Below are 24,469 nucleotides of genomic sequence, written 5' to 3'. Positions count from 1 at the left end.
TGCGCCCGTTGGATGAGAATCAACAGAGTTTTGTTCTTTTATCGTTTTTTTTTGTGCCAAAACTGTCTCAATAGCTTTTGTTTGAACCATTTTCTTTACGCCAAATAGATTAGACATCAGCTGAAGCGAGGGAGAGAAAGAGTCCAGGGTGCAAAATGGGATGATGAGAAGATGGGCCCGACTCGTAGCACTCGCGGCTGAAAAAGCCACACATTTGCCTCGTGCTGTTTTGTGTAACTTTAATACCTTAATCTGATGAGTTTGAGTCGTTAATGGTCAATCTGTCCCCGGCCCGACTTTGGCCAAGCTAATTCTTCGCATGATGTTACTGCCAAGCCGAGTCTTTTTCTTTATGTAAGTTGCGAGAGGGCGGGCTGAAAATTTCAGAAACGGTTATCGAACGTTGGAACTTGTGGCAATTGGAAAGGGGGAATGATAGAGAACAAAGGAGCCAGAGTCCAGACACGGCGGGCAAACAATGTGAGCATTGACCCGAAGGTGAGGTGTTTAATCGAGGGATTGTGATTTCTTTGTTTGACGGAGTAGAAACTAATCGAGGTAGTCGGATGACTGCCGGTTTGATGCAATCTCGCTCAATCATCAGCTTGCAGAGTGAGTGAGTGAGTGGGGGAAGCACGGAAAGGATGAGTGAGCGGGTTGCGTGAGTGAAGTCTTCAGTGAGTGAACTCACGAGTGAGTGACTTGCAGCGCCTCGCTAACACCACGGGGTCCGCATTCACCACCCACCGGCAGGGTGTGTGTGTCCAGGATCTACACTCCGAGTGCAGCTGCAGATGGTGGTGTTCCAGCTCCGCCCCGCGGGTCCTTCGCCTTTCCGCCATGGCGCCCGCGAACGAGCGAAGAAGGTTCTCCAGCGTGGATGTTCGTCCACGGCGTCCAGCTCGGCCACGAGCACCACGCCGGGCTGCTGCTGGACTGTAAGGCGTCAGGGTTCTTAACTTCTTGCTGGGCCGAGCGGATCTGAGAAAGCTGATTGAGCGCCCAGGCTAAGCCGAGTTGAGGTAGATCCTCGTGGACCCGTTGTGGTACCTTGTTCTAAGTTAGGAGCCCACGCCCTAGGTTCTCTTCTTTTCTCTCTGTCAGACTGTGGTTCAATGCAACATTACTGCGCAGTCTCGCTTGCTTTACCAAGACCAACCAGCCTCGACATGTCTCCAATGCAGATCAGCCAGGCAGACGAGCACGATGGTGGTCTCAGGGACTGACGCAAGTCAAGTGGTCTTTGTTTGTGATATCCATCGATAGACGTGACCCGATCTAGGGAGAACATTAGGCATACGTTTAGGACCACCTTCGGCCTTGTTTGTTTCCTCGCCGCCGCAAAGAAAGCCGCCGCAAGAAACATGAACCGCCCCAAAAAGTCTAGGTAAATCCCTTTCCAGACACACCCAACACCCTTGAATCCCCGCGGTTGGTCGGGGGGGCGGATCTGTTTCCCTGCTGCGGGAACAGGGATGGTAGCACGACGAAGGCAACACGGCCAATTAATTATAGCCGCATCGCATGGCGCCGGGCGAACGATTCACAACCAAGGTCCATGGTCCAACCCAATGTACAGAAAGAGAAGTTGTAAGTTGTAACCGGCATCGCTGCGGCAGAAACAGCGCCTTATGGGGCACACTCACACGGCTACGGCTACTATTCCCAAACATTACCCTCTTTTTTCGTTTCTGTTTCTGCTTTTCTCTCACCCCAGTCCCGTCCCATCCTCATCTCCATCCCCACGCCCGCAGTTGGGCGGTATGCACACTCCCAACTCATGAATCTTTTGTGTGAGTGTGAGTGGGAAAGGCCAAGGCTTCGAGGGATGCGGGCCACTCAGCAGTAGAGATGCCCTCTCTGCCTTGCAGTCACTTCGCTTGCTTCGGCTCGTGCCCTTCTCACGCTGGACAAGGGGTGTCTGATAGGATTCTTCCCCCCTCCATGGCCATGCTTGCTTGCATGGAAGCTCTTGTGAAGCTCTGCCTTCTCAATGCAAAAGGGTAGCCATTGTGTCTCGCAAGGGAAAATTCAGAAACCATGTAATAAAGGGGACCTCTCATCCCTCCTTCTGTCATCCCTTTTCCCCTCATCTTCTGATCACCATTCCCCCATCCACCACACGGACTTTTCATCTAGAGAGGGTCCACGCACGGAGCTGTCTATTCTCGTCTCCATCATCGAACAAAAAGCTCCGAGCGGAATCAAGAGAACCATACCACCATTCACCCTATACTTACACACAAAAACATTGGTGATGTCCTCGCTTGGGTGCAGTCGTCCGGAGCATCATTGACCATCCGCACAAACACCCCACACCAACACACCCCTCCTCCTCCTCCTTCGCGCCCACTTTCCGCCCACCTTACCCGTCATACTGGCACCACCGGAGACCGGCGCCGGCGTACACTATCGCGGCACCATCTTTTACTACTTACCTTCTCTCGACTTCTATCCCACCCCAAAGCTCAGCTACGACTCTCGGATCTAGAAGGGGGAAGGGCAAGCAGAAGACTCGAGACCCCGGGGCGGGGCGTAAACGGACTACGATTTGGAGACTAGGACTGCATGTTGTTCTAAGTCCCGCTGTCAACAAACAAAACGCCCAGTTCTCTTGCTGTCCGCAACGTCAACATAAGAAGACATGGCACCTGCCATCTCCGACATACTTAGACGAGAAGAAGCAAGAATACAAACAACGTTTCAAGCAAAAACGACAATAGCAACCGCAACAACGTCCCCATCACTTACAACATCACCGGCACAAGCCACGTCGCCAACAACACCAACGCCAACACCAATAGACGCAAGCAACGGCATCGGCGGCACACCAGGAAACATTGAATCCCCCTCCTCCGCCGGAACAACAACAGTCCTCATCATCGTCATCCTCTGCTGCGCATCCGCCATCATGTCGGCGACATTATTCTACATCTTTGACCGCAAAAAGAACGCCCAATTCCGCGAGGCGTGTAAGCGCGATCCCTACCTCACGCGGAAAGAATTCGCGCGCCGGCGCAAGCTCAGCGCCCTGGAGAGGCTCGAAGAGGAGGAGCTGCAGCGGAGCATCATGATTCGCAAGTCGCTTGCGAGTCGTGGGCCGTCGAGGAGTAATAGCTGCGAGGACGTGTTTGATCTCTCTTCGATGCAGGAGCAGCACCACCGCCGCCACCACCACCACCACCAGATGACAACAAGTACGATGGATATGCCGGAGCCCCCGAGGGGAAGGCAGCAGATGAGGGAGCATCAGGAGGAATTACATCACGGCCGACAAATGTCTGGGGAGTGGGCGCCTAGCGAGGGGAGAAGCAGGTCTGGGTCCGAGACGTCGAGCTCGGCTTCGTCTGCGCGGCGGGCTTATACTGGGCCGGGCTGCTCCGGTGTGGATGCCGAGGAAGCCGGGGTCCCGCTGACGCCGGAGTCGAGTGGGTCGGGGCCGAGCCGGTCGGTGCTGGATAAGGAGACTGCGCCGCCGCCGATTCACCCGATGGAGGAGATCACGCGACCTTTACCGGCGGTACCCAGAGCTGAAGGATCGTCGCACTTTTCATGAAGAGCAGGTTTGTCTGAAACTGAGGTGTGTGATTACGAGACATGATGAGCATGTTTGAGCGATGAAGTGGCTCTACCTTGAAGAAGACGAGGGCTGAGGGTTTGCCCCGATGTGTATTCTTGTACCTTCTTTATACCGTACATTTCTTTTGTATTGATACCCACGACTGAATATACGTCAAGACCTCTGACTCAAGTTTGGTTTGTTTGCACTTGGTGAGAGACTGGTGAGTTACTTGGGAAGGTGGATGAGTGACTAACACCTTCCTCCGTGGGCTGGAACATTCGAGATGACAAAGACTGAAAATCGGAGGTTGATAATAGACCCACTCAAGTGATGAGGTAAGCAAGGTGAGGTTGACCGAAATAAGGTTGCCGAGTCCTAGGTACTGCCTGCTGAGTCATCTCCGAAAACTGCCTGCCTAAGGTCTTACCAGGTTCTGGGTGGTCAAAGTCCTCGTCCGTAATCCGAAACCTCAGCCTTGACTCTTCTCCCCTACAACCCACTTCACGTCACTCGCTCGCCGCACGAAAGATCGTCGTCTGCATTCGCCGCAACGAAATCTCGAGAAATCGTCGCACCGACTTTTTTCAGAGCAACTTTGCGACTGTCGTGAACGAGTCCTTCGAGCCGCGCGACATTGGTACAATTGCCCTGTACCATCTCAGGCCTTTGTTCGCCACTTCCCACGTCTCGGACGCCTTCACTGGTAGAATCGGTCGGCTGGCAAACAAAGCCTTACTCTCCCTCGTCTCCTCTCCTCCTTCCCCCGCAAAATCGTCTTTCGCGACTTCCGTCAAAGGACGTTTCATTTGGTGAGAGAGGATATTCCTGCCGAAAGTCAGGAAGTCATGGCTCACCTTTATCTCTTGAAATAGTTGGGGCATCCCCGAGCGCTTTCGTCATTCTCCCGCTGAACGCCCACACCGTTCATCAAGAAAACGCCGATCAAGTAGCCTGAGGATTCTCTATCTATATACATTCGCCTACTGCCTCGGCGTGGGATCGAGACCTTACCTCGGTTCCGAAGCAGCTTCTAGCATCGTCCTTTGAGACGATCGTTTATTGAGCGAAGTAGCCGTCGCCCAAGAAAACACCGCCAAGCTGCATTCGCCGCTCTTTGTTCAGCTTCATACCGATCTTCTTTGGACAGCGCAAACCAGCGAACCGACAGAAGAAACCTACCAAGCAGTCGTCAATAAGCGAAAAGAACTCCGGCGGAGAAGAAAGGAGCTCAGACGTCGTCGCAAAGTTTTCGACGAAATCAACAACATCTACACTGCCAAGCCGTACAAGCCCAAGATGCTCGGCCCCAATGGAGCCGCGACGGACGAGAATGCCGAGGGCTTTAAGGATGACCTCAACTGCGTCGTGATGTGTCCCGACTGCAAGGAGTATCCTCCCAACTTGGTTGAGGAGTTCTCTTCTGGCGACATGGTGTGCGGTTCTTGCGGCCTCGTCGTTGGAGACAAGATTATCGACACCCGCTCAGAATGGCGTACATTCGCCAACGACGACCAGGGCAACGACGACCCCTCCCGTGTCGGTGACGCCGTCAACCCCCTGCTCAACGGCTCACAGCTCGAGACCACCATCGCGTTCGGTGATGGCAGAGACTCTAAGCAACTTGCCCGTCTCCAGAATAAGTCCCAGAACGACAAGGCTAGCAAATCGCTGATGCAGGCGTACAAGGAGATTGGTGCCTTCTGCGATAGTATCAACCTTGGCAAGAACGTCTCTGATGCGGCCAAGCACATCTTCAAGCTGACGTACGACCACAACTTCATGAAGGGCAAGCCGCAGGAGGCTGTCATTGCAGGCTGCATTTTCATTGCCTGTCGTCAGACCGGCGTCGGCCGTACCTTCCGCGAGATCTTCCAGGTCACCCATGTGTCAAAGAAGGAAATCGGCAGGGTTTTCAAGCAGCTCGAGTCTTTCCTCCAGAAGATCAAGGAAGAGAACCCGCGTGGTGCCGGCTCTCTTTCCAATCTGGACGGCTACAAGGCCAGCGCATCTACCAGCGCTGAGGACCTCTGCACTCGTTTCTGCTCCAACCTCAACTTCCGCAATGCGCAGAAGATTGAAAACGTCTCGCGCGCGCTCGCACGCAAGACATCGAGCGTCTCTGAGTTGGCTGGTCGTTCGCCTCTGTCTGTCGCCGCCGCCTGTATCTACATGGCATCTCACCTCATGAAGGAATCGAGAACTTCCAAGGAGATTGCCTCGGTGGCAGGTGTCAGCGACGGCACCATCAAGACAGCCTATCGGTTCTTGTACCAGGCTCGCGATAGACTTATCGAGAAGGAGTGGGGTGCGGACAAGAAGGCAATCGATAATCTTCCGGTTAACTAGAAGGTTTCTGGTCGCCTTTTCAACTGCTTAGACACTGCTCATCATCCCCAGGGCGAGGCGGAAGAAATGGTCTCCATCAAAGTCGAGGCGGAGGATTTCGGAGAAGACATGACACATTTGACTACTAAACATGAGTAGGAGAACACGTCAAAGACTGATACCTCGGAGTCTCGTGCAGCCGGCTGCATCGTTTTGGTCGTCAGCAGCGACTGCAGAACACAAAAATTCCCAAGGGCGTTTGGGGGTGGTTTCCCTGTGCCCGCCGTCTCAGTCCATCGATCGGTTCTAGTCACCTGGAATGGTGCAACCTCGAAGCTCTTGGAAGATCAGAGCGTGAGGGTCCGATTGCCGACGAGACAGATTTGCTTTTTTTTTGCTCGCTTGCGTGGTGAGGTTTGGGATGGGGGACTCTGGAATTATTAGGACTGGGGTGGCTTAATTGCATAATCATTGCGGATATTCCCAGATTGCTGCTTGGTTTCTTTTGACCAAGAGGATTCATAGCATAGACAGCACGAATCACAACATGCTTTCAGTTATGAGATTGCGCTGATATTCCGGTGAGCCTGACATGTTTGACGAGGCCAAAAATACTAGTGAGGCAGTACAGGTCCAGCTGAACAAGGTTCTCCGTATTGAAGCGCTTCGAAGATGGGCGTGTATACAGTGTTAGAAGGCCGTATGAGGCGGTATTCGCACATACCGTAACAGCCAATCAGATGCTGGCTCAGCCCCCAATAACTTTTTCCCACCACAGGGAAAGCTGAGCCTTGCCTCGCGACGCGACTCCATCTCCCAGCGCCGATTGACATTCACTCAGCCTTGTATTCCACCGAACTTGCGAATTGCGCCCACAGATCCCCATCTCGATTCACCATCCGCCTTGTGTCCTCGACGCGCGCGCTTCACAATGTCTGGACGTCGTTCTCGGTCAGGCAGGGCTGCCGCCAAGCGCGCCTCTGCTGCGTTGCGTAAGTTCAACTTTCCCCCCAATATGCACCTTCGGTCATGACTTTTGGAGCTGCGTGGCCCGTGATGTGATTCCGTGAATGGCCTGCAACATGCTGGAGATGGATTACCTGCTCGAATCTCTTTCCACAGCCTGTTGTTCTGTGGGATGCGAGCGCATTGCGCCTCAATGGTTTCCTCCTCGCTTCGTATACCCCTCCATTCACGACAGCTACCCCTCGAACAAGTGGCTGTCCCAACCATGACTATTGTCGGTTTTCACAACTGGAAGTTGCTTGCTGACTGCATGCCGAATACAGAAAGTACGCCCAGGGCCTTTGAGGGCATCGACGATGACGAGCCCGTTCCCGAAGCTGTCGAGTCCGAGCCCGAGCACGAGGCGCCGCCCGAAGATGACGAAGAGGATGACGAGGAAGAAGAAGAGAAGGCGAACGAGTCAGGCGATGAAGAGGAAGCCGCCGACGAAGACGGAGAGGAGGAAGAGGAGGAGCAAGCAAACGATGAGGGAGAAGAATCCGAACCTTCAGCCAAAGAACCGACGCCCCCGACCGAGCCTGTGGTGCGTCGCAAGCGACTAGGACGGCCCCCGAAGAACAAGCCACCGGGCTGGGACAACATGATCACCGTACCCGCATCCGAAGCCGACACTCCGCGACGTAGAGGTCGAGGAGGCTGGCGCGGCCGCGGCGGACGCCGGCCTGCGCCTGGACAGGCACCTCCCAAGCTCAAGCAGGTGATTGACAAGGAGGGCACAGAAGTCGACATTGTTGACGACGAGTGCGTGCTTCCCGAAGACGCGGAAGGCGAGACAAAGGTCGACAAGCTCGGTAACCTCCAGGGCGGCCGCCAGTACCGTTGCAGAACATTCACGGTCAAGGATCGCGGTGAGAGGCAGTACATGTTGTCGACGGAGCCCGCTCGTTGCGTCGGTTTCCGCGACAGTTACTTGTTCTTCAACAAGCACCCGAAGCTGTACAAGATTATCGTGAGCGACGACGAGAAGATGGACATGATTGAGCGGAATATCATTCCCCACTCATACAAGGGCCGTGCGATAGGTATCGTCACGGCGCGATCCGTCTTTGTCGAGTTCGGCGCGAGGATCATTGTGGGAGGTCGGAATATTGTGGACGACTACCGCGTGGCGGACATGCGTGCCTCTGGCATTACCGAGGGACACATTGCGGACCCTTCAGACGTCTTCAACCCCAACGAGCCGTACAACACAAATCAGTATGTCGCGTGGTTCGGTGCCAGTGCCGTGTACCATACCAACCAAACACCGGCTGCCTCGGATCCTCTTGCTGGTTTGACAGAGGTCAAGAAGAAGAGGGTCAACGTGAACGATACGAATTGGCAACTGGAGCACGCTCGTGCTGCTAGGTGGGTTTGAGTCCTTCAGTCGTGCATGTGTCACATACTAACAAAGCTTCAGCGAGTTCAACAGTCGCCTCAACGCCATCCGCATGGCAACACTGCGTAATGGCGCATACGACATTCACACCAACCTGATGCAGAAACCGGTCAACACGCAGCCCACCCGCGCCCGCGTCGAGAGAGTCACTCCCGGCGACACAAGCGACTCGAACAGCGCATTCCCCACGGTACCCTCAGCTGTGCAGCGCAACTTCAACGTCGTGGACATCGTCTACGAAATACCGCGCGCGGGCGTCCAATCCGCTGGAAAGCGACCCGCCGAAGTCCCTGATTTCCTGAAACCCTTCAACGGCATCCTGGCCATCGGCGACGACCTCAAGGCCCTCTTGCCGCCGGAGTGCCGCGAGTCCCTCGAGAGGCACCAGGACCAGCAGCGGGAGTTTGAGTCGCGCTTCGGCGACGAGAAGGACAAGATGGCAAGGGGTAACCTGCAGATCGACAAGGCGATTGTGCCGCAGGGCAAGCACTCTTAGAAGGAGCTGGTTGCGATCCCTGGCTTCTATCCCGCGCCCGACGGCCGCTTTGAATCGGCGATGGGCAGGCGCGAGTGCAGCTTTTGCGGTGGTAATGTGAGGGTATGCGGTCATGGGAGGGAGAGGAGGGCGGCGTTTCACACAAGGCATCTTGGTGCTGTCAGGGTTGAGGCTGCCGCTGCCATTGCTCGGAAGATGGTCAAGTCGGATTCTCTTCAGGGCAAAATGCCGAACGGACCTTCTTCCCTTTCCAAGATGGTGAGCGCGGGCACCGAGTCTCCCAAAAGGGCGACGAGTGGAGTTGTCACCCGAGGCGTGAAGCGCTCTTCAGATGGACTGGGCTCGGGTGAGACTGTGGGGAAGAGGGTTAAGATCCAGTCTGATGTGTTCCACGGTGGCATTTGAAGTTGAAGGTGAAGATGAAGAAGGAGTGGCATCGTATGCTTCATGGAAGTTACTGTTTGCTTGTTTTGGGGGGGTTTCCCCGTTGGCCTGGCGTTTTTGGAGGGGAGGTATATGGTGGTGGAATGGTTTCAGGGGTGACCAGCACTACCTAGGAGACCGCGGAAAAACTATTACTGTTGATGTTAATACTGCCTTCTTCTTTCCCGCTCTATCGAGGAGAGACTGGGGCGGCAGATCTGGGCGTGGCCTGGGATGAGAGTTGCTTCCGTGAGGGAGGTGTTGAAGAGAGAGAAGTTTGTATGTAGGACTAGCATGATTCATGAATGGCTCATAAAGGATTTGCCCCAGGTTCATTCATCTTGACTCTTTATGTCTGAGAAGAAAGGCTGAGCTACTCGGTTCGTTCCCAGAAACCATTAAGGCCTTACGGATAACCTAGGTTACGATGAATGCTTGTGGCCAGGACAAGAAAAGTATTGTAACAATACAAAGGGGGGCACGGCATGTATTAGCCGACACACTATTTTGCCACACCCATTTAATTGCAAAGCTCCATCTGTGGGTTTATATACCCTCAGCGGGTCACAATCATCAACCAACTATCACTGGATGTCAACATCCACACTTCCCCGATAGTCTAGTGGTGAGGATATCTGCTTGTCAATAAGGAATTAATTCCCTATAACAGTTCGCAGGGGACCGGGGTTCAATTCCCCGTCGAGGAGTGTTCTTTTGCTTTTGTTAGTTATTATGGCGATGTGGTGGCATTTTTGAAGTTTTTGTTATGGTTTTGAGTTATGAGGATGTTTGGGGGGCGGTGTTAGTGTTGATTGCTTTTCAGCCGGCAAGACCAAGTAATGCCTGCATTCCGGGAAGACACAATAACCATGAGCCTATATTCGTGCTTAGTCGCCTGTCCCTCAACGGCGGCGGACACTGTCATACCCGGTGGTGGGAACTTGTAGCCGAAGCTATGAGTGGCCTGCGGCTTGCTATATTCCCTCGACGTAGCTCGTCCATGCGTTTAAGTACCTTTCTTACTTATGCTAGGTATTTAAACCGTTCTTCTTATCCTTAGTACTCAGCACCCGTTGCTGATTCGTAAATACATATAACGAATACGGCACGAGAGGTAAGGTATCAAAGGTAAGGGAAGAGAGGAAAGAGAAGAGAGTCTAGGCACGATAGGCGAAGCGGCATCAAAACCGTCAAATTGGACTTTTATAAGAAGCCCTAGTTTTTTTATATAAGAGGAATCGTGGAGTATGATCCCGACAGGAGCTTGCTCGCTGGCACCAATGCTTTGGGTCGGACGAGCAAGTCTACCCAATTTACGACTAACGACAACTAATATTTCCCGCTCGTGGACTGCCTTTGAATGTCTAAGAGCTCTCTTACATAGGCTTACAGCGCTCTTCATAAGGCTGCCTGCTTGCATAGTGAGCTGGCTCGGGTGAATGAAACCGCTCTGTTCTGAGGTTCAAGTGACTTGAGGATCTCAACCTTGCCGTTCTGTCAAATGTCTTTCAAGGCCCAGAAGTTTCTTTAATTCAGCTTTCAAGTTTGAGCAGATTTCTCCCTTGATCCGTTTTCATCTTCATGCCAACTCACACTCAATAAGCGACTCAGACCCCTCCCCTCTAGTCCAGATCTTGACGATCCTCAACCCAGCAGCTCCCTCCAGCAACCGGTACCACTCCTCCTCTGTCCTCTCTCTCGACGCAAACACAGTCATCATAACCATATCGAGCGCCGTGACCTGCCAATCTGCGCCTTTGGAAGGTATAACGTTCTCGTTGATCAAGAGCCTGCTATACCCTGCCCTCATCGCAGCCTTGACCCGCGCAAGAATACTCTCGCAGACCTCGTCTGTCCAGTCGTGTAGTACAGAGTGGAGATAATACGCCCTCGCGCCCTGGACGGGTTGCTCGGTGTGGAAATCATACGGCATAAGCTCAATCTTGGGATCGAGGTCTTGGACTTGCGCCTGTGAGAGGACATGAGGGAGGTCTTGTAGGACATGTCGGCCTGGCGCAGCGGGTTGCTTGCGACAGAACTCGTCCAGGTCGTGACCGATGCCGCCTCCAATGTCAACGATGAGCGCCGCGTCTGGTGAGGTTGTGTCTGCACCGTTGACGAGGCGCTCGACTACAGGGTAGAAATCCGGGTCCATCCAAAGTCTCCTCCCCTGACCGTATCCTTTCATGAACTGCTGAAACTCGCCGGCGGGATACTTTTCCATTATGTGCGTGAAGAAGTCTTTGTTGCTTCCGATAGCGTCTTGTAGAGGTCCTATCTCTGGTGTGATACTTCGCCCGTTCTTCTTGAGATACGTGGGGAAGTTGCAAAAGGTAGGCCAGACGCCGCCGACTCTGGAAGAGGTCGTTAGCTGCCCAAGTCTCTCATGTTAGGCCGGATGATGGAAACTTACACGCAAGAGTAAGCGCTGCCAATAATAGGGAGGGTCAGTGATTTCGAAAAGTGGTTCGTCTCGTACTCGTCAACACCGGTCTCGCGTAGGTATCCTGTGGACGCCAGATGCCGCATCGAACGCGCGAGTAAATCTTTGTCAAAGTCTAATTCCGCAGCGAGTTGGGCTACAGTCTTGGGCCCTGGGTTCCGGGCCATGAAGTCGAAGAGACCCGATTCGACTCCAGAGGCGATGGCGCAGCCGGTGGCAGGCTGGATGTTAATTTCAGTCAGCTACACCATCTAATCCTTATAAACGACTCTGTAATACCTGTGCCCACAGGTGCTTGATCATAGTCTCTCTGGGTGTCTCTAAAGCCTGGACCAGTAGACGAGCCTGCTTCAAAAGATTAAGGCGACTCTGCTCATTATCGAGAGAGGAAGCACCCAACGTGCCGATGCTATTCAACAACGTTGCCACGTCTTTTGGGTTGCTGGGCTGGGTTGCCATGTCGACTGAGACGCCATGAGGAAGATTGTCCGGGACTGAGCCCATTACGGATGATGAATAGTATGAATGATGAATGGCCGCGAGGTTCAGTAAAGTTTGTGAAAGAAGATTTGTTTTCAGTGCTGGTCACAGGTATGTCGGATATGATTTTGATGACATGGGGTATTGGATAGTGGTGCGGGACATCGTCGAGCATATTTGTATGCTTTTCCTTGCATATAACCACATGTTCTTCATGTGAACCCTTGGCAAGAACCCATGCCCGATGAATCATTTCCCATGATCGCCAAGATTCAAACACGGAAGCTCCCATCTACTCTACACGCTCGCATGCAGGGTTCTGCTGCAACTCTGGGCCAACAGACCTGTTGGCTATGTATCGTTGCAATAGAACCATGTTCAGCAGTCCCTTTTTGGGGTGAAGCATCCCGGAACCACCCCAGCCCCACCGGGAAGGGTTCATTCGCTTCATGAGCCTGGGCTTGTTCGAAACCAGGAGGATCTTGTCGGTCCAACAGATGTTGGTCCATCCTGCTTGCGCAGCATCTCGATTTTTGTGGACCGGGCAACACCGATGGTCTGATTCATCACATCTTTGGCTGGAGTCCCCGAAAGATCTGACTCGAACGGGCGGGAGCATTAGAAAAAGAAGGTTATGTGATTTCTGGCTGGCAATATGTTCGCGAGGAAGTGAGTATTGCTGGACTTCGGTCCCAGAGCAGCAGCCATGCCGGCGTACGCATTCAAGGATGCGCACTTTCTATCGTAGATCGTGTCCATATTCCCCTTTTCTCGTCTGTACTTCCTAGACTTTCTCTTGCTTCGATCCCATCAATTCTCACTTGCTGCCTTTCCACATGAGCAATGTCAACATCAAAGTCAGCCGACGCCGAAAATAAGGGGCCGTCCTCCTTGGGGATCATCATCTCAGTCACGGCTCTCAGCACCCTCTTCACTGCAGCAAGGCTCTATGTCCGGGGCATGATACTCAAAAAGTTCCATTCAGATGACTACCTCATCGTGGCGTCAGTAGTGAGTTGCCATAAATCAATTAGCCCTACATTGGCTGTCTGACTAGGTTTATCAATCTCATGTAGATCTGTAGCTGGGTGAGCGTCGCGACCGCCGTGGTTGCTGTATCACATGGCATGGGCCTGCACTTCGAACTCTTGACCACTCAACAAAAGTCCGGAGCCATCTTTTGGACAATCGTTGGCTTCCCGGCCGGCGTCATGTCGTTTGGCCTACCCAAGCTCGCCGTCGTTGCCCTCCTGACTCGGATCTTGAACCCAGATCCATGGCACAGGACGTTCCTCTGGGCCCTATCCCTCTTCTGCCTGCTCAACCTGACGGCCAACATGATTCTCCTCTTCACACATTGCCAACCAACGCAATCACAATGGGACTTTTCCGTGCCTGGTCACTGCTTGGATAAATGGATATTGGTCTCGTTTGCTATTTACACGGGAGGTACGACGCTAAGCTTACCTTCATATGGGGGCCAAGTTGACGCAACGGCCTGCTGACGTGTGAGATAGCTTTTGGCGCATTTGTGGACTTGTACCTCGCTGTCTATCCGGCCTTGGTGCTTGCAAGACTACAGATGAGCATCAAGAAGAAGGCGGCTTTGAGTGTTGCGCTAGGCATTGGGTCTATGTGAGGATCCCTAGTCATCACGACAAGAATATGCTGACGACATTGAGTAGCTCGTCCGTGGTCGCGGTATATAAATGCACCCGCGTCCCAAGTCTTGCAAGCAGCGACTTCACATGTATGTTATGGACTCGCTTCCACTGCTATCCAGGATCTCTAGGCTGACGATTACCTCCAGATGATACGGCGGACTTGGTAATTTGGACAATGTGAGTAAGGAACGAGCCTTTCATAGAGGATGCAACGCTAATCTATCCCGAATCATGCAGAGTCGAAGGCGGTACAATGATCATAGCCGCCTGCATACCCATACTCCAACCACTTGGCGAGCGCGTCTTCGGCAGGCGCATATTCGGATCTGGTCCCAGCGGAGGTCGGCGTACTTACGAGAACTACGAAATGGGTCCCAGCGAAAGGGCAAAGTCCGAGACAGAAGCGCAACCGCGCACATGGGGAACCAGCACGAGAGTGGAGAGACGAATTGATGAAGACAGTCTGGATGAGACAGAATCCAAGATCGCGGGGGCGAGAAGCTGTAGCAGCCAGGAGATGATACTGAGCCAGGATGACTTTGATGGGAAGATTGTACGGACGGACACTTCCAGTGTGAGGACGGAGAGAAGGGGCGTTTGAGGCGGAGAAGGAAGGCCAGTACATTGTGTCAAGAATGCTGGAAGACCCGATGGCTCTAGCGATGATCCTGTCTTTGTTGAGGAAGACCCTATTCTTGACAATCGAAGAGGACCTATCCCCAAGAATTTGGAGCCCCTGTATAAAGCAGGACACCAACAAACAAGCTGATATTCTGCAAAGTAACCAATATTTGGCCTTTTATTGCCATGGACTCAATGCATTTGTCTTTCCTAATATCATTCGTTCCCTTTGGACATCTATCTACCAGTGACAATCACTCACACCCACACTCAAACCACAAAAACAATCTTCACACCACGTCCTGAACGCTCGTTCAACTCCCTCCTCATCTTTGTGGAGACTATCTTTACACCACATCCTGAGCAACGCCCGTTCACCTCCCGCTCCATATTCGTCACATCAGCCTCACGAATACGGGACAAGCACGAACGGGTATCGTAGGATAGAACCCACAGTTCCTAACATCTAGAGATATATAATTGACATGTTCGGGGAACGATATAAACAGAAGACCAGTCGCATGCCGAGTTCAGCACCACTTTCAGGCTAGCGCTGTGAACAACCTAACGGATCGGACTCAGGCTCTCAATTGACTGGCTAGCCAGAGAGAAGATTGCGGACTCGAGGCCTCAATATATAATTGCTACCACAGCCCATGTTTAGAAATGCAGGAGCAGACAGTCGGTTGTGGGGATCTCTTGCCTTCTTTTGGTTCCACCCACAGGATCACAACGCATCATCTTCAAGTTTCGTTGAGCCTCAGCCTTGCGCCCGAATCTTTCCTAAGCTGGCATCTTTCCCAGCCTACTACGAAGCAAATCAAGACGCGCTCGTTTCCAACTTGGACCAACGACACGTGGGAGCAAAACCGAACCAAAGATCGTCACCGATACAGGTCTACAAAACAGACCTTCCAGCCTTGTAACATTATAACACCACAATATCGCAATCTTATATCATCACGAAACCTCAAAACACCTTCTCAACACCTCTCACATGCAAACCCATCATAAATTCCTCCCTTCCCGTTCTCATTACCACCCAATCAAACCCACAGACGTTATATAAACCCAAATCCTCCGTGCACCTCAAAGTCCCCTGCCAAACCCTTCTCACCCTCACCCAACCGCAATCATCATATAATATCCTCCGACACGGACTTGCCCAAAGCTTCCTTAAGCTTTCTTCACATCCCGTACCATCACTCAGCCAAGACAAATCCCACATCTCTGGGCCGTCTCCGAGAAGAGGGAGGGAGGGAAGAGGTGATGGCGGCGGCGACGACGGACGACTCGGGCCGTCAACACAGACGTGCCAGAAAAAACACCGGTCAAAGCTACATCAGAACCACAAACCCATCCAAACCCGACAACTAAAATAACTACAACAACTACGTGCCACAGACTCATAAGATTCCCGTCCGAAGAAAGGGCATATGCAGCAGAGCGGAACCACAGCATCAAAACGGGCACTCAACAGGAACCCAGACGACACACTCCCACCATCGTACCACCAGACATGAGGGCCAGTGACATCAAAATAAGTTTCGAAAAAGCTTATCGTAGCCTTGTCCCTTCTCTCTGTCCGTGGGTTCGTTTGCCCTAGGAACATGACATCACTTGGTTTGCTGCTCACCTCTTGCTCGTCTACTCTCACGTTTACTACTTTGCTGTCACGGCCGGTCGATGAGCTTTCGGTCCTTGTGGCAACGGGGAAAATTTGGAGCGAAATGTATTGAGCCAGACGAGTAGTCAACTTTTGGTTTCAAAGATACGAGCATAAGTAATTGTTCAGAGTACAATACGTATACGAACTGCGGCAGACTGGCATCGAGTGAGCCATCGGTCCTGGAAGTCAACATGTTATTGAGATCTCATAATAGATCTCCGGACAGTGCATTGCAGTAGATCCGCTTCTGCTTCTACTTCTGCTTCTGCGTTTTGCTCAGTTCTGCGGTAAGGCAGGGGCAAGGAAGCGGCCTGCACTCTACCCTCTTGCACTTCCGTGACACTCTACAGAAAAATGCCATGATCGAGAGCAAAGCTCGAGCCCAAAGAGCTAGCGTCAAGGCAAGCAATGAATGGGATACTGGCGACACCATGCTTCCCACATATTAGTCACCCACCCTTACCCTGCAGGCCCGTCTAACCGCAGAAACGTGACCGGACGTTCAACCCAGCCCAACGGCACGATCCGGCATGGGGAGCTTTAGGATGTGGTGGACTGGTGGTGGGATCCATGAGAGAGGGTGTGATGCCACACCAGTGGCCAGCGAACAGCCAAACATAGATGCAGCAGCAGTCACAGGCCGTCGTGGACGGGGCTCAAGCCGCCGACCAAATCCCAACCCAGCCAACGCCAAACGACAAACCACCCAACCAGAGAAAGCACGAGACTCAGCACACCCGAAATAAAATACCCACCGTCCCGTCCACTGCGTCTACGCGCGTCCAGCCCGCTCCGTCGGTCCAGCGTGCGTGAACCTGAGTGCGTGGGTTGCGTGTGTGCTGCCTGTACGTGGTGTGCAAAGCAAGATCACGCGCCTTGAACTTGGAAGCTCGCCTGGCCCGGCGCTGACCACCGCTGCAGGACGCGGCGCAGAAGGGGGCAAGGGCAGGGCAAGGGCAGGGCAAAAGGATTAGGTAGTGAGTCGGTCGGCAGTCACTAGCTATTGAACCCAGGAGCTACCGTTGGCTGCAGCCTTGGTTGGGTTGACGTCTCCCTCTCTCTGGGGAGAGAAGAAAGACACGCTTGGCTTAGTAGAAGTGTTTGCCTCCGATTGCCGAGACAAATATGTCTGTAAAGAGCAAAGTCGTGACGAGTGTCAGCCCTCACAAAGTGAAGTGAACGAAATAGTACTGGCGTCAAAAGACGGTAGGCAGACATGTATGTCTATGTCGCGCCACGCCCTTTCTCACCGCTTGCAAAGGCCGCTATTACCAGCAGCAGGTCACAACGAGGATAAGTTGCATGTGCCGTCTACCGCTATCCGGCCGAATCGCGAATCCAAGGGAAGCAGAGATGCGGTACGGTCTTGTCCGTACGGACGGACGCCACGCGCATAGCCGTTTTGCGTCTGGCGCAATGTGTTCAAAAACGAAGCGTGGCTGACAATCTACCGACTAGTGGACTGCTTTTGCTTTGCCTTTCCTTTTTCGACGGGAGGCAAACAAAAATGAGGCATGATGGATGCGCAAGTTCATGGTGGCTGCAACGAACTCTCGGAGCTAGGTCGTCAGATCACCGACTGGTCAACGGCGGCCCGTCCGGATACGCTGGGTGAGAGTCACAACTCCCTGATCCGTCCAGTCCGGGGTAAACAATGCGATATCGAGCTCAGTGCGTGTTCGCCGCCTGGAGGCAGCAGACGACCACCCTATTGAACGCGCACGTCTCGTCTCGACGGGGATGTGTAGTAAGCGCTTGAGTGATATGGGCTGGCGGGCGGGTTAACATGACGGTGATGACGACTGGGTGTTCGCGCGTCTGGGCGGGGTGTGTGAGTGTGTGTGAGTGTGTGTGAGAGATGCGAGGTCAGGATCGCAGGCCGTGGGATTGAAGACGGAGCGGAACGGCTGAGCTGCCTGCGGCGCAGAGGCATGATAACAATCCCGTTGGTGAACGGGTGCGTGATATTGTCCGGATGCTTGTCAAGTCGGACGCAAGAATGGCCTGCCGTCTCAATGCATGTGGCCGAGGGGAGGTAAGGTACTCACCTAGTTCCAAACGTCAATCCATCGCATCCTGCAGACACCTCTTCCAAGACAGACAGCCAGGAATAGGTCAGGCACCGCGCGACTCTTCTCCGTCCATCACCACCGCGTTCTTCCGCTCAAAGGCAAGGCACTACTCCTGCAAGCACTCTAGCAAGCGCGTCTTCCCTGGGTCTGGGGGCCAATACCTCCGAGACGAGGCTTGAGACCGAGTCTGCCAGGTACTCAGTCATCGGCGGCGTGGGGCTGTATTTGGCTGATGAACCTTCCTCCGACGGCCGGCATGACATAGGTAGGGCGACAGGCTAGAAGAGCCTTTGCCGAAAAAAATGTTCCTCGTGCCGTGTCGGCCCTGGAACAAACACCATAGGAAGGCCGTGGTTGGATGAATTGTATTACCTAGCAGATCCAGCTTCACAAACGAGCGTCGAAAGTTGGGGGTCACGCCGTCAGGCCGTCGACGTACCATAGACGACGGCGGGCGTTGACCAAGACCAAAACGTGCATCTTCTAGCACGTTGTCGATTGACTCTGGAAGCCTTGGCTGACCCTCCGTGACTCCCTTGCCTGCACTTCTTAGTCGTTGTGCCTCCCTGCCACTCCTCCTCATCCTCTCAGTCATAGTGTATCCGTATGCGTGTGTTTGTGTGGTGTGTGTGGGGTGGAACTCGGGGGATGGAGGACGAGCCGATTCGGGGAGTTTCTTTGACGGCGGATGGGGAGGGTTATCGGTCACGGGCTGGGTTGTGAGCGTGGCGACTAACACTACGTCAAGAGGGTTGCACCAACACATCAATGAGTGTGACGGATGGGTGGTGAATGGTGATGCGTTCTCCCTCCGCCAAACGCCTGCTGGTCCCGATTGAGAGTGGTCGTGCGGAGCAGAGGCGGGCGGCTTGGGGCCGATAGCTCCTCCCGGGACCCGTCCATGACATGCTTTCGACTCCCTCCTTGGACTCTCGAGGCCATTTGTTTGGATCCTCCGTCCCAGGCGTTCGTCCATCGTGGGATCGCTTGCAGATTGGCCACAGCCATTCGTGACTGGGCTCAGTGCAGTGGGCTGCAACACTGGCGGCTTCATAGACACGCAGAATCGCGGCATTTTTTCTCGAATATCTCCACTGGGACAGCGGTGCACGCCGTCCACTCCACCGGTTTCTAGATACCCGGCCAGTCAACGGTCGCCAATCGTGGCTAACAAGGCATTTCTAAGCAGTAGGCCCTGTCTTTGAACGCCAAGAGCTGTGATGTTCTGTGGCAGGGGGGAGAGGTTGGTAGTCCAAGGGGGTGTCGAAGTTTGAAGACTTAGATGGCACCCCAAAGTCCCTTACGGAGTAGTTCCAGCTTCGTTTGCGGGGTTTGTGAGGAGAAAGGTTACAAGTCGTTCGACTATCGGTCAGGTTGAGCGGTTTCTTTGCTATGCGACTTTCCACCTAGGCAGCTGGGTCACGATGCTCAAACTTGCGTTGCCCTCGGCACTGCCGCAGTCTAAAGATCGTTTCTTGCCACGGCCAGTATCCGTATGCAGGTGGCAGGTTAGGCAACGATCGCTTGACATACAGATGCGTCAGTACGCCTGCACTGCCGCTGATGTGCCCGGCGAGATGGGTTCAAAAGTCTGGTAACGATCCGACTGTGGGCACAACGATGCTGTCAGCAAAGCAACCTCAGCTTCCGCGAGGCGCTTTCGAATGTCGATACCCGCGAACATCTAATAGTACACTACAACATCCCCACACCGCTTGAAGCTGATATTGAGGGGGATGTTTTATAGACGGTAAGACATGTTGACATTAGTAAATGGCCTGTGGCTAATAGGGAGTATTTGTGAAAGGTCCCAAGGATAGATACGTCTGGCAACGCGGAACCGTCGGCGTCGGGTGTCAGGTAGCCGTGCGTCGTATGCAGAGTAGGTACAGACATGCCGCTGCCTTGGTACCTAGTCAGACGGTCGAATCATACAGTCACGCCAGGCCCGCCCGTTCGTACGGAGTACACTTGCGACTTTGCTGGGCTGGGCGGCTGGGCGGCTGGGGAGGCACAGGAGTGTTGGTGCTAAACCAGAGTAGCAGCAAACTGACGATGTGCCGGGACAAACTTGGGAGACGGCGCATTTCAGGCCTCTAGGCTCTGTGACTCGGGACTCTGGAGCCTGCAAGAGGGCGAGAACGCGGGCGATGGCAGGCATCGGAGACTTCATGACAGAGCAGACGTTGCGCCCGGCAGACATCGTCATTGGCTGTGCCTAAAGCCGCGGCGGACAACAGGCCCTTCTTCGGCCTCCTTTGAGCAGATCTGGTCAAGAAGCGGATAAACGTGAGAAGATCGCTCGTCAACCATGACGAGTTGAACCGTGATCAGCCCACAGAGTCCGAAAATTGTTACAACCGCCTGGAGCCTGACGTTGTACCCTGAAAAATTCTCGTCGACGTGCATTTTTAGCAAAGACTAGCGGAAAGTCTGGACAAGTTTTGACATTGACAACGTCCCGGACGGCTGTCCCTGATTCAAGCTGGCCGAATCCTAATAATCGATCTGGCGACTTTGATGCTGTCGCCTGTCACTCTGTTGAGCATCGTGTGGGGGGCCTTCCTATGGCCATCTCCGCGTCAGGGTGCCATCGGCAACTGCGGTTGCCTTGTCCTTGGTGTGCAATGAACGATATTGGAAAAAACACAGGTACAAAAAGAGATCATGAGTCTTCATCGTCTGTACGAATGCAGAGTATGTGGTATCGTAACGGGTCCTGACCGCGAGAGGCATCTGATCGGGTTGGATTCTGGAGCTCTCGCCGTGTCTAGCCCGGGTTCCCCTCGAACCTAGTTGCGGTGAAGATGCCCAAAAGCCCCATTCTGCAGGTAATCCTGTAGAGGCTGGCTTGTGCCCTCTCAAAAAAGAGGGGATCCATCGAGAAACTAGGACAGGACTGCAAGAATAGTCCCAGAAAAGAAAAAAAGGTCGAATCGATAGCTTTTCGGCTGGCCCAGGTTGAGCATCCACATGATGGGGCCCTCGTGCCCTGCCACCCGCTAGAGACGGATGGTGGAGTTGGACCCTTGGACAGGCACGACAGGTACGACAAGTTTGGAGAAAGACCGCTTTAGCCTTTGCGTCTTCTCTGCGTCTGTGGGCCATCGATAAAATTCGGCGCAAGTTGTTGGTATTGGTGTGATGAAATCCCACCCGATCTTCGGGTCTGGAACCTAGTGACACCAAACAAGTGACGACTACTCGCCGGAGACTGGGTGACTGGTTTCCTGATACACCACTCTAACTCCGTAGTGCTTTGTCTTCCCACCAGATGATCATTCATAGCGGATGAGTTGTCAACTCGACTGCCCGTAGAGTTCGGCGTGGAGTCTGAACCCTTGGAAGAGACCAAGAGAGACCGGCTGTCATTCCGTGTTGAGACTTGGTTTTCAGGGTCCAAAGCAAAGCCCCTAGTATCTCATAGCGTTGTGGTCAGTTGTCGGCGCGGTTGAAAGCCCGAGATATTCATAGAACAGGCGGCGGTGCAAGGGGAGCCTTAATTGGGTGTCACTATCCGTATGTCAGTGATGGCCAGCCGCCTGCCAAACCAGGAGAACCAGCTTGGGCCTGGCAATGGCAGACCTGGCGGGCCTGGGTCGCTGGCGCGCTTGCTGTGGGTTTTCTCAGCCTGTTGTGTTTGACGGCAGGACCGCGAATTTTCTCCGTAAAATGACTTGCACGGCGAACTGGACTCAGCTGAGTGCGTCGAACACCTCAGGTACTGAACACCGTTGACTTAGAAGGGCATTTCAGATCGCCAGCGCCTTTCCCTCGTGAAAGTGTTTCCGTCAGGTGGCTGAGCCTGAGAATTTCTCGTTGTATCACGTCCTGCATGTTGATGGGGTCTGGAAATTCTTTGCCCAGCGTGCCAGGAAGCCCCCCCCAGGATTGCGAACTTGCGGCGGTCCACGCGTGTGGTTAACACGAGGCACCGCCCTAGACACCCTGTTCAAGGGGGCACCGCTAAGCCGAAAGAACCATGATGGAAAGAAGATACACTGTGTCCTTGGCGAGCGGCACCCCGGGGTGTGCAGCTGTGTAGAGCCGGGTCTACCGGTCGGTCTTGAGCTGGTGATAATGAAGGCGTCTGATAGGTCGAACGTCTGAGCGGCCGTACTCCCTACACCGAGTCTCAAAAGACTGAGCCAACTTTTTGCTTCTCGAGCAGCGGGTCAGCTTCACCCTGACTCGCGATGAAATGCAACAATGCGAATCCCGTCCAACTTCCAAGTTCTTTTTCTTTGTAGACTGATTTGCGGGTATCGAGCCCTTTCGAAAGACGATGAAGGTTGCATCACCGGTGTCGGGAATACGATAACTCATGGTGGAGTGTGGCTCGCCATCAACCTATGGGCCATGGCAACGGCCTCACAACATGCTGTCTGTCCGTACTGCCCCGACCTATGTACGGATAGTGTACTAGGGATTAAGGCACAGCAGTATCCCAACGTCTCGAAAGGGGTTCTTCCTCTTTACCCATTGATACAACGGTGAGCACCGTTTGAACGCAGGGCTGGAAATTCGGGTACATACGTTGTAGCGCATGGTTGGTCATGCAGACCGCCCAAGAGTCTGCGAGGTTGACCAATCACAGGGTCGGGATTTGAATTCTCCAAGCCATGCAGCCTGCTCATATCCGGGGGATTGGCATTGTCTCCAGCGGCAACCAGGCGCAGGGCTGGGAAGACTTTCTCATTTCCAAGTCGATGCCTCGATGCCTCGCCAGATTATAATGAATGATATCTTGCTTCTGTCAACAGTGTCGTGCCGCGTGCAAAGTAGTAATGCCGGTTCATGCAACTGAGAAGACAGGTCTCACTTGCGACCACGGCGCGCATTGACTTGCTGGTGATGCGACGCTATTGACCATCCCCGCTGGGCTTGGTGCCCAAGGCACGTGATTCGAGGTCGTTGTTATTGACGAACATGAACTTGGAAAACTGAATGGTTTGTTGGCTGCATGGCATCGATGGCCCTGGACGCGTGCCCGGATCTCACCTGACTGGATTATGAATTCTTGATTCCTGGTAATTAGTATCCGTACTGCGATGGCACGGATGATCCAGCCTTCCGACCCCTGAATAATCTGAGTGGCGAGGGCCAGATATGGTTTGAGAACTCTTGACGGGCCACGAGAGCACCGAGCGCGTCGCAGCTAATAGCGAACCGTGAAAGCGAAAGTCCAGCAGGGTCTCTGCATGATGACCTCTTTCTCCAGATTGCAATGCGCCTGGCGTATGTGGAGGATTCCTATGTGTCCGCCTCCAAAGCCTGTATGAATACCCGTAGGCCGAAAAGCAAATGCATGAATTGCAGTGACAGGACTCGAGGAGAAAACACAACTCCCTGCCGGAGGTGAGCCGTGACCCGAGACGACGAGAGTGGTGAAAGCAACGCGCCTGATAATGTTTGGTTTTGTGTGTGAAGCGCGTAGGAGGATCATTATCCGGACACACAGCGAGCCGTCCAGGCTTCAGAGTGTGAGATTGTTTCCTGTGTGCCAGTCATGTTTGGCCGGTGGACCCTCTTGTGCTGTCTACGCAGTATAGTCCGGGCTCTGATTCACCCTCGGGGGTGGTGCTAGTCTCTAGATGACAGAACTGAATTGAGAGAGGCAAATGGGCACTGTATCTGGGACGGTGCCTCGGAGAGTGGATCGTGCGGTATTTCTCTTCCTCCGCTGCAATCTCATCCAACTTCCAAGTCGGCAGAAGATGAAAATGCAATATGCTCACATTTGCAGTACGTATCCGTAGAGCTTTGTTTTTGCAGGGCCTTGCTGCGGGGAGAGACGATAATGCCAAAGGTGAAAATGCCGCGTTTGGCTAGATCCTGGGCTCCTGGCAAGCCACCGCAGTATTCGACGAATGGACGGTGGCATTGGTGGTCACTGATGAGCTGCAGGAATGAATCTTGGTGCAGTGAAATTGGAAATCCATTTTGTGTTTTGGTGCGAACACCTGAACTTCCTGACAAGGTTTCGCCCGCGTGGCCCGAAGCGGTTTAGGAATCGACTGCCACGTTTGCTAGAAAATGTTGATCAGGGTAGTGAGAGTATGAGATACTTACATATGAAATCACGAGGCAGCCTCGTCTCGATGAAGCCAACTGGATATACGAATAATTGACTGCGCGTCGCACTGGATGTTGCATCCTCAACGCTTGGTGCGGCTTAGCTAAGGCAATACGGACGTGACCCTGCAACGGGAATACTGCGTGCTCTGGTCAAGACAGTGGTGCCGGAGGCGATGCTCCCGAGGCAAGCCGCAAAGATCGAGATGGCTATACGAATACATACGAATAGTAG

At 53.5% G+C, this 24,469-nt stretch overlaps 3 protein-coding genes and 1 non-coding gene across 4 annotated transcripts; 3 read left to right on the top strand and 1 right to left on the bottom strand.

Annotated features, from left to right (window-relative positions):
- Positions 1–2,911: 2,911 nt before the first annotated feature.
- On the top strand, positions 2,912–5,908 carry SUA7 (transcription initiation factor IIB; the record flags this gene model as incomplete). The annotated part of the gene is made up of 3 exons (XM_065756605.1): positions 2,912–3,520; positions 4,010–4,274; positions 4,611–5,908. 3 exons carry the CDS (start codon positions 2,912–2,914, stop codon positions 5,906–5,908), a joined length of 2,172 nt encoding a protein of 723 aa, XP_065614974.1.
- A 910-nt stretch (positions 5,909–6,818) lies between these two features.
- NPL6 (chromatin structure-remodeling complex subunit RSC7) lies at positions 6,819–8,787 on the top strand (the record flags this gene model as incomplete). Its single annotated transcript, XM_053187234.2, has 3 exons — positions 6,819–6,879; positions 7,177–8,260; positions 8,313–8,787. The coding sequence occupies 3 exons, from the start codon at positions 6,819–6,821 to the stop codon at positions 8,785–8,787; spliced, it is 1,620 nt and encodes a 539-aa protein (XP_053054738.2).
- Positions 8,788–9,818: 1,031 nt separating this feature from the next.
- N0V96_002720 lies at positions 9,819–9,917 on the top strand. The gene has a single exon. It is a non-coding gene; the product is annotated as a tRNA-Asp (tRNA).
- An 872-nt stretch (positions 9,918–10,789) lies between these two features.
- N0V96_002719 (uncharacterized protein) lies at positions 10,790–12,157 on the bottom strand (the record flags this gene model as incomplete). The annotated part of the gene is made up of 3 exons (XM_053187235.1): positions 10,790–11,564; positions 11,624–11,874; positions 11,933–12,157. 3 exons carry the CDS (start codon positions 12,155–12,157, stop codon positions 10,790–10,792), a joined length of 1,251 nt encoding a protein of 416 aa, XP_053054739.1.
- Positions 12,158–24,469: the final 12,312 nt, after the last annotated feature.

This window comes from Colletotrichum fioriniae, assembly GCF_027942845.1.
Source record: "Colletotrichum fioriniae strain IMI 355084 chromosome Unknown scaffold_2, whole genome shotgun sequence".
NCBI lineage: Eukaryota > Fungi > Ascomycota > Sordariomycetes > Glomerellales > Glomerellaceae > Colletotrichum > Colletotrichum fioriniae.
The sequence above is the reverse complement of the archived record's forward strand: the minus strand, read 5'-3'. Positions and strand labels throughout refer to the sequence as shown.